Source organism: Atractosteus spatula, chromosome 14 (assembly GCF_055471065.1).
Source record: "Atractosteus spatula isolate fAtrSpa1 chromosome 14, fAtrSpa1.hap1, whole genome shotgun sequence".
In the NCBI taxonomy this organism is placed as follows: Eukaryota; Metazoa; Chordata; class Actinopteri; order Semionotiformes; family Lepisosteidae; genus Atractosteus; species Atractosteus spatula.
The window spans coordinates 24,885,773-24,895,778 of record NC_142719.1 but is presented as its reverse complement, the minus strand read 5'-3'; the positions used below and the strand labels follow the sequence as shown (position 1 = coordinate 24,895,778).

At 37.4% G+C, this 10,006-nt stretch overlaps 1 protein-coding gene across 1 annotated transcript in view; it reads right to left on the bottom strand.

Annotated features, from left to right (window-relative positions):
• Positions 1-644: 644 nt before the first annotated feature.
• Positions 645-10,006, bottom strand: part of cnot6a (CCR4-NOT transcription complex, subunit 6a) — a 32,585-nt gene continuing 23,223 nt past the window's right edge. The window contains exons 9-12 of the mRNA XM_088932002.1: positions 8,625-8,779; positions 7,991-8,224; positions 6,154-6,356; positions 645-5,588 (exon numbers count right to left, since the gene is read on the bottom strand). Of these exons, the coding sequence (XP_088788128.1) occupies positions 5,376-5,588; positions 6,154-6,356; positions 7,991-8,224; positions 8,625-8,779 (805 nt within the window). The 3' untranslated portion in view covers positions 645-5,375. The remainder of the gene's footprint in view (positions 5,589-6,153; positions 6,357-7,990; positions 8,225-8,624; positions 8,780-10,006) is intronic.

Here is a 10,006-nt window from a genome sequence, read left to right as displayed (position 1 = left end):
ATGACTGGTAAGGGCCAATGGGAAATTTGGCCAATACACCAGGGTTACACCCCTACTCTTTTCAAGAAACGCCCTGGGATTTTTAATGACCAAAGAGAGACAGGAGCTCAGTTTTACATCTTATCCAAAGGACGGTGCCCTTTTACAGTATAGCATCCCCATCACTATAGTGGGGTATAAGGACCCACATACACCGCAGGGTGAGCATGCCCTGCTGGCCCCCCTAACACCTTCCAGCAGCAACCTCAGTCCAAAAACAAAATGTCCTTTGTGCTGAATTTCATTGACCATTCCAATATAGAGCTGTTCTGGCAGTTCTGAACCACATTAACACTTCAGTTCAGATATAAAGATTTCTGCCCATTAAAGACAATATTGTACTTACCGAGTGCTACAGTGACATGAATCCCCCTTTGTTTCCAGACGTTTTCAAAATCTACAGATAAGCTGTTTTAAATGTCAAGTTAGAAGAACTTGAAGCCTTCAAAAAGAAAATGTATTTATATAATGTAATATAGCATCCACCCGTGTCTATGAAAATTTGGGAAGCAGTTTCCATTTTGAACAGGTTTTTCCTTAACCATGCTGAAAGTCACAGATTCCCAGATCTCATAGCAAAAATTTGTACACTACACAAAAGCTGAAACAGATATAGAATTTATTTTCAACCATAAGTAGGAAAATACATAGGTGTAAAGGAAACAAGCTGACCCTGTTATAAACATAAAACTAGTTCAGATAACCAAGAAAACTGTTAAGGATAACAGTAAATTGAAAATCCCTTGTTTACCATTAGGCCCCTTACAGTTCCTAATATTTATTTAAAAACAGCTGCCTTTGTTTTTTTTAACGTAACATTCTTTTTAAACTTTGTGCAAGTGTTTTGCTGGTATTCCACGAATGGTAAACAAGAGTTGGTCCAGTGCATTACATAGTGGAACATTATATATATGTACTTATCAGTCGGCTAAAGATAAGCAATCCTGATCATTGAACGACTAACACTACTGGCAAAAAGGAGGTGGAAACAGCAGGAATCACAAACTTGTGGAGAGAACAGGGAAGTAGGGGTGGTAAAATGAATCAGCAAAGCAGGTGGAATTGAGCATTTCTGTCAAATGGGTCCGGAACATCCAAGGCTAGCAACAAAAAAAAACAAGACAACAAATCAAAGTCAAATGAGCAACCATTATTGCCAAATTTCAGGAATTTCCTATCATCTAAAAATGAAAGATGATTGTTCTAAATATTGCAAGCTGTTTACCAAACAAGGAAGTGTTTTCAAAATTTTAACAAAGGGAAAGTACTTGTTCTCCCTACCATTCTACTGTCCTAAGTGTGATCATAACTACGATCCCCAAAACATATCACAGGATGGATGCAAATTAATCAAATGGGAGATTGTTCTACAACAAAATATTGAGATGGTGCTTTCAGTAACTGATTCGAGTGCAAAAAAGTTTTTTTTTAAAAAAAGGGTCAATACAATGAACACAAGTTAAAGTAGAAGTGCATGTGCACCATCTGCTGATCATTACTCAAGTTTAGGGCTTAAGTTCAGGGTTACCCTTAACCCCTCACCCTATTCCCCCACCCCCTCCCTGTCCTAAGGGCTTATTCCAAATGCACCATTGCACAAGAGAAAGGTGCCTCTAGGCATATTCAGTTAATTAAATAGCAGAGAACACGATTTAAACTTAACTCACCACTAGAAGCACAATAACATATATAACGAGAGGGTGCAATAGTAGACTCACATTACAATATCACCTCTGTCCTAAGGACACTGCTGGCATGTGTTTAAACGTACACGTTAACACCACTTTGCAAAGGGCTCTTTCTACTGAAGCATCAACCACTGATCAGTGGGTCTACCTGGCCCACTTATTTTCACAACTGTGCTAGCCTGCTCTATGTGACGTCTAAAATAAGCTAAAGATATGAGTCTGAGATTCCCATTTGGTGACGCTGAAAACTTCTTTTCTTCTTGTTTTAAAAAAAGGGGGCACAATGCAAAATCATGCCCTCAAGGTAAGAAGTGATTCTGATCCAAGTTAGAAGCCAAAAACACTTAGAATTCAGCTTGCTAACACTTTGACAGAAAAAAATTGGTTTGAGTTTTGGATAATTAAAAAAAGATGACAATGGGTAAAAGAAAAAATCAACCAATCATAATACTATTGAATATTTGTCATGATACACATTAACAACACAATTTGTTTTTAAGAAAGGAAACATGAGATAACACCTTTTATTCACACTTTACAAAAAACTACTTTTTTAAATCTACTACAATACTACCAGTATTTCAAGGTACTAATTATAAACTGGACATGTTTGCTATTTGCTCAAATAAAAGCAAAAAAAGAGCAGGTCCCAGACAAGGACTACAGATCAAACGTTCTTTGTAAAAAATGTTAAAATTTACACTTGCACATTTTTCTTTTAAAAAAGGGTGATAAGATTCAATTTTAAGGAGTAGCTGCACTATCGATCTACATTAAGTGCTTGTCAATTGCTTGCTTTTTAAAAAAAAGAAAAACATTTCTTCAGTGCAGCATGTCACATCTGCTAATTAAACTATGTTGTCAATTTAGGACTATCCAGATCTCAACAGTACCACCATACCCTGCATGGTTCCCTGCCAGCAGATGAAACTCAAGCTAGACCAGGCTATACGTGTGGCTCATATGACATACTAGATCAAGCTAGACATGAAAGTGTCTTACTTTTAAAAAAAGATCAAAAAAGGGTACAGTAACTAAATTTATAAGATCTCTACACTTGGCTTTATGGTAATACGCAATAGATGGCACTATCAATGAATAGATTAAATTATAGCACTGGTCTAGCTCTACAGAAAAGCATGGTTCGGTCCCTGTTTCATTAAATAGATCATTTAATAGGTTTTCCAAGTTTGAAATGTTGCTCTTCATACCGTTTCAAATTGAAGTTTAAAATACAACCAAGTAAGGATGCTTTTAAAGACCAGGCTGCAAGTTTCCAAAGGTATAGCATGAAATTTCCTTGGTGTATAAATACAAAAACAAAAAACAGAAGATCCAAGCACTGTGCAAAGAGACAGAAGCAGTTCTAAGGTTTCGGCAGTTACAAAATCTCCATTTGCCGTACTTAACCTGATTACTATGGAATTCATTACTCCATGAGAAGAGAGGACAAGAAGAAAAAAAATGCCACAGCTAATACAAAAAAAACTTCATAAAATCTTCACAACTGTTAACAGTATTTTAAAAAATTAAAAGATGCTGTTCAGGTTTTCCCTGCTTGCACAGGCAGTGCTGTTTGAGAACACAACTGATGAGGCACAATGATTTTTTTTTAATGTGGGAATGGGGTCTCAAGACTACTTCCCTCCCATAGCATGATGTACATCCATGACAGAGAAATGAATGTGATGTTTTAGGTTTTTCCTTCGGTTTAGGGGATCCGTCACATTATGACGAGGATCTTCCCGAGAGTCTTAGAATATTGCTCCAAGAGTACAGATGACTATAATACAGCATAGGACATTTAAGACTGTCTTCTTTCCTGTCTTTTAATTCTGTAATGAATGATCTGTAAATGAACTGAAAAGAGATGAGTTCCATCTAACTGAAACTGAAAAAAGCATTCTAGTACTAGAAATAAGGCTCAAACTGCTTTATAAGTGGAGTCTTGAAGTTTAAAATAAGCAATGTTCTCAAAATAAAAATAAAAAAACATGGTACATACAGAAACCCAGAACAGTGCAAATATTAGCAGAGAAAACCTGTTATAACATCTTTTTTTACAAGCTGGTTTTTTCTTCTTTTAATAACACGCAAAACAGATAAAAATTTAGCCTTAGTTTACAATACAATCATTGTTTTCCAAATTGATTTTTAAAGTACAAAAATGCCATAAATCAGGTCTTTTGTGGTTCATATACAATCATTAAAGGCTAAATCCAAATTCTATTTTATACAAACACTTCTCTGAAAAAAACCTTGGAGTGAAGTATGGAAAGAATGGCCTTAGAAGGTTACGACTGGCCTCAAAGACAGTGCTACAGATCCCTGTGTGCGCAGATGCCTATAAAAGTACAATCACACACATACAAAAGCAGGTGACAACGAAGTAGGTCACTTTCTTGACTTAAATTACAACACAAGGATAATATTACTGTAAAATCATTAGTCACTGTCAATTTAATAGGGTTCAACACAAATATAGCTGTAATCACCCACAAACTTAAGTCCATTTGTATAAATATCCTTTAAACAATTTAACTGCAAGCAACGAGCTGTGCAGTACTTTGAGAAATTAAAAATGACCAACTTTATAACCACCTGCTAGATGCCAGAAATGTACATCTGCTCTTAAAATGACTACACAGTTCTGAAATTCTTCTTTAGTCATCAATCACTAAATTCATTCTTGTGATCAAAGTGCAATAGTTTTAAAGCTGCTTTAATTTAACAGTAATAACATGTTTGCTGCTGGGCGAAGTGTAGCTGTTTACATCCCCGTATTCAAGCACTATTTTAACAGGCAGAATATAACACACCAGACTTTTTACTGTTCTGATTGCTCAATTTTGACATAAAAACAGCAAAAGTTTAAACAGTGCTTCAAGAGCCAATAAATACTTCCAGAATTCACTAATGTAATTTTCTTTGATTAAAAACTGCACCATTTCTGTAGAAAGGCAATTTTTCTAGCACCTAGAGAGCAGACTCTGGCATTGCTGAATCTGTGAAAACATGTCTGTAGATATCAGAAGTCTTGGTCTTAACTTTGGTCACCAGTTACTGAGCATGCACTGCAGAGGATATTGTTAAGGGGAAATAATGAAACGGTGTGAAATTATAACCCCAAGTATAATAAAGACAAAATAATCCACAATCAATGGCACTTACTTTGCCCAGTGTAGCCTGACAAAATTAATAATGGCTTCAATATGTGAGACAATGTATAACTTGATGTTACTTTACTCACAGTGGATATCAATCTATCGCTGTATTAATCCTATACAATGCAGGATTTCACCAATTAATGTTTTCTCTAAAACAGAGGCAGTACATTGTGCAAACCCTGTGTACTTCTATAGGCATGAATGCGCACATTTAAAGGCATATAATAATCAAGGTTAAAAAATCCAAATACCAAAGGAAGGTGTTTACAAAAAAAGGTCCATTCTGACAGTATACAAAGCATAAAGGGGTTCATAATTTTGCCTGAAAAGAACTTAGTAATAAGATTGACTTAAAATTCGTGAAAACAATTAGGAGAAAAAAATCCCTGTTGGCCATACCTCACTCCTCTATACGTTTGATTTTACATTTTATGTTTACAAGATAGTTCGAGGGAAGGCGTGCCCTCAGCTGGCTTAGCAACTACCTCCTGCCAGGCAGGTGGATCCCATTGACAGGGGGTGGGTAGGGCAACACGAGCTCCAGTTGTGCAAAAAGAGAGAAGTGGTCTGAAGGGATGTGCGGGTGTGGGCATCCGCTGATATTGTTCTCAATGAGCCAGTGAGGATCAAGAGGGCCTAGGATGCCGAGTACGTTGAGCTGAGGCTTGGAGTAGAAGATGTAATCGATCACCCCCTGTAAAAAAAAAAAAAAGTTACAGGACACCTGTGTGATCAAACCAGTACTGCTGCTTACACCCAAGATCCCAGCTCTCCCCCTGCTGAAATGTCTGAAACAAAGCAGTTTTCTTTGTAACAATGCCTCCCTGCATCTTTCTTTCATTTCTTCCTGTAAAAGTAAGAATGTCTTTTGAGCAGTAGTTCAAGTAGGAAGAAGGCTCTACAGCCAAAACGTTGTTTCCTTTCTTCTCTTTTCAGCATGGAATGAACCTTTTACTTCTGTCTTTTGAGCTACTTTTTCATTTCTGTCTAAAACATTGTGGAAACTGCTTCTGGGTCAATAGGCATGAATATGCACATGAAGGCACACAGCAGCATATTATTGGAATAAGCAAGGTTAAAAAAGGCTAAGTAACAAAGGAAGGTGGCTTGCAAATTTACTCATAACCATAGAGGTTTATGCATTAAACTACTTAATGATTTAACAGCAGTTTCATAACCAAACTTATCTCATAGCTCAAGGGCTTTAAATGCCATAAGACAAGAGAAAGCATATCCAATATTTCGAAGTGTGATCGCACCTTGAAGTCAAACGTGTAGTTCGTGTAAGGCATCAGGCCATTCTCATAGGCACTCTTGAGCTTGAAGCCATGAGTTATCCGCCCGTTGGACGTGCCATTCTTGCCGTTGCAGTTGAAGTTGGTGAGGCTGTCACTGTAGCGCAGCTCTTTGAAGTCCTTGTGTGTGCAGTCAACCCCTCCTGTACTCAGGTACTCCACCACACCTGGGAACACACAGCTGGGGTCAGCACAGAGCTACAAACAGGATTTCTTAAAGGGCAGCGCTTTAACCACACTGCAGAATACCAAACGAAGGAAAACGCAAACTAGTGCCAGTAAATCTCCATATTCTCAATGTCATGGACACTGTTTATGCCAAAGGTATGAATAATTATTTAAGTCACCTGAAGGCAGGACTTTCAAGAGCAGGCTGTGAACCTGTAAACTTTCACACATACAAACCAATTAATAACTATACTTTGAATTGTAAATAAGATGCATAAATCTTGTATATCAAGAAACTGTTTGCACAAATGATAACCTAGCATTTTAGGAAATAATATATGTGGATAATAAAGAGGGAGCTGAATAGGATAGAGGTCATGGCTGTGTAACCAGCTCCACACAGTGCACAACAGGATGTTGAGCTTTAAGGAACTGTTCAGCTTCTGTATAGACTCAGTCCTCCCAAAATATCAAATTCTAGATTTTAACTCCTATAAAGCTGTTAACCTTTTAATAGATAACACATTGTAACTGTAGCATGAAATTTAATGCTTTTTCAATAAAGCTTTAGAACAAACTGTGCTACCTAATCTCAATTAAATCACATATCTGCAAATTTCACATTTCCACAGCATAATGAATTACAAATTACATGATAGCTTAAATACATTCATGCTTCCCACTATCTACATAGAACTACTATGCAACAAGTCCCAAGTATCAAAAGGATTTTAGAAGCTTTACTGTATGCTGGTTGCTAAAGGAACAGTCTGTATTTAAGTACCTTATATGAAATTGCTCATCAAGTTTACCATACATTGTGGCACCGGCCATACACACTGTGCAAAATAAACATCTCCCTCTAAATGGACAAATCATGAATTTGTTTCAGTCTAATTGACACTATCATAATCACAATAACATGTATGAATAAACTAAAGGGAACAGCAGGTCTTTTAATTACTGCATTTTAAATTTAGTAGTGGTTTGAATAATTTGTGTAAGCCTGGAGTTAAATATTAAAAACATATTTGATTTCTAAGAGCTAAGGAACAAAAAGAAGGTTTTAAAATTTGCATTCAGCAAACTCTCAATACATCTCACTGTCACATTCTAACTAAAAATGCAGTAATTCTATACTTACATCACAGAGCTATTAACCATTTCCTGAGACCAAAACATAGAAGTCTCTGTTTTGCAACAGTGTAAGAATAGACCTTATTTTTAGGCATGACAAATCCATAACCTAATACTGTAAACATTAAGTAATAGCAGACCCACAACCACTAACCTGGCTGCTTTAAATCAAAAGCAGGCTCCAGAAATAAAGGTCTTTCATGTTAAAAATAGACCAGAGCCAAAGGCTTAGAAAACTTAATCAAAAAGCTTAAGGTGAGTGCTTTTCAAACCTCTACCTTGTTCAGTTTAAGGGGGGTAATTAATGCAACAGGTTAACCCATTTCCATCTTGAACAACCCTTTGTCAAGCTTCACAAACTGAAATTCACATGCACATCAATTACACTTACAAATTAAATTCTTGGCAGAATTTAAATTCTTTTAAAAACTTTTGTCATTTTTAAAATGCACTTGAATATACTTTGCATTAGGCCACCACAACTACAAGCACTCACCTGAATCTGGCAAGGAGTTCAGATCAGCACACAGGACAAGGGGGATGGCATTGGTTTCCCCCGACACAGAGGATAACTTGAGACTTCGGGTGGCCTTGTCAATGATGTTCTTGACCTCAGACAGGAACATCATGGTCTGTACCAGCTTGACGTCAGAGTATTCGGGGTCCCAGTGCATGTGCGCATTGGCGACTAGGATGAGCTGCTTCTCCATGCCATGAAGGGGCTTCCCAGCTGAATTGGTGAGAAGACGCTCTTTATTATTCCCAGTAGGGACTACATATTGCCTGCAGAATTCATGTTCCCCCCTTCCATCATGCACTGACATTAAATCCATTTTAAAAAATTAAAAATAATATCTGTCCCCGCATAATGGGATATGAAATCAAGTCTAGCACACTGGATTTATATGCATGACTGATAAACAGACTTGTCTAGAACAGCCAACACATTGACATTTTACCCTATGAAGAAACAAGACTAGTCTGTGCATGTTCATTTATGATAAATATGATTACTGGTTAAATAGGATGGTGAATGAGCAGTTCAAATTACAGATCTACACAGGAAAGAATAAAAAATACATAACAAAAGAATGAAGATGATACAACGGTTCCAAGGGTGAACAACTTACAGGACATTTCAATCATCTCTTTGCGCAGCTCCAACAGCACAGCTACCCCAATGTTGTCCTTGGTCATCACTCTGTTCAGCATGGCTTCCGATCCTTCCGAGTTGGCCATGGCTAGCTGGTTAAATTCAACTGTGTGTTTTTGGACCAAGCTAAACCTGTAAGACACACAGTAAGCTTTTAAACTGAATGCTTTTAAACTAAAGAGTGATTTGCACAGACCCGCAGTGACCCTCTGTGCATAGAGACTTTCTACTAGTCAGCCGGACTGCTAGAGACCCCTGGGAGAACTGACTGCACTGCACACCGTAGATTCCTCCCTCTCTCCTTACTCCGAGCTGCACCTGGACTGGTTGGCTGGTAGCAAGAGGATTACAGGACAACACCTATTGCTCGACCGCTGCGACAGTTTGCAACAGAGCCTGCCAGCTGGTTTTGGTGTCCGTGCCGGGAAATCCAAATCCATATACAGTGGATAAGTAAACCCAATATTCTACATTGCATCTTGAGAATTTAATTGTTACCTCAACACAAGTTATCAATTTAATTCATGAGTAATATATGTACTTTCAAGTATAGTGTAGCAGTGGTTAATGAGACTGATTAACGATATGGTATAGCCGAACAGTATACCAAAGTATAGTCTCTGTTGTGCATCTCTTTGTCTTTGAATCTCTTCGTTATTATATACTTTGCAATTTTGGTAACCCTCACAGTAAGATTTGCCACCGGTATCCAGGCAGCCTGATATATATGTTTGGTGCACAATTTATGTTCAATAAATGTATCTTGTGCATTGAATCAGTGTGTGTGTGTTACCGGTTGTTCTGACGATTGTCTAATAGCCATAAAGAAGCACCTCGTGATTAATTGATTAACAATTAATCAACTGTCCCAGTAAATTCACAAAACTCCTACAACATGCCACAAGACCACATCTTTAACCTAGTGTACAGAAGGTATCTCAGATGTACTTCCTACTAGCTACAACTAGCTTTTGACTTTGACAGTAGATTGGGTGTCGATTGAACCATGCCATTTAAATGTTGATCAGTATACAGAATGTACCATCAGTTCACTGTAAAGCTTTGCAAGAACATAAGGCTAATGTTTGGACTGATAAGTTTAAAGATAAAGGTTACAGGCTGAAAACTCTAATAGCACTGCAGGACAAATACACTGTGTGCTAGAATTTCTGAAGCAAGCAGCTTATGTCCCCTAAATTACAGAAATCATGGAACTATTCAAGCTATTCAAGGGAAAGTAATTGTAAGATGGCATATTTTTATACTGACACTGCTGATTACTGTATATTTCAGCTATGTTAAGGCTCGTTGTTGAGTGTGACTAACTTTTTTAAGGACTATACAGCTAAGAAGCTCTCC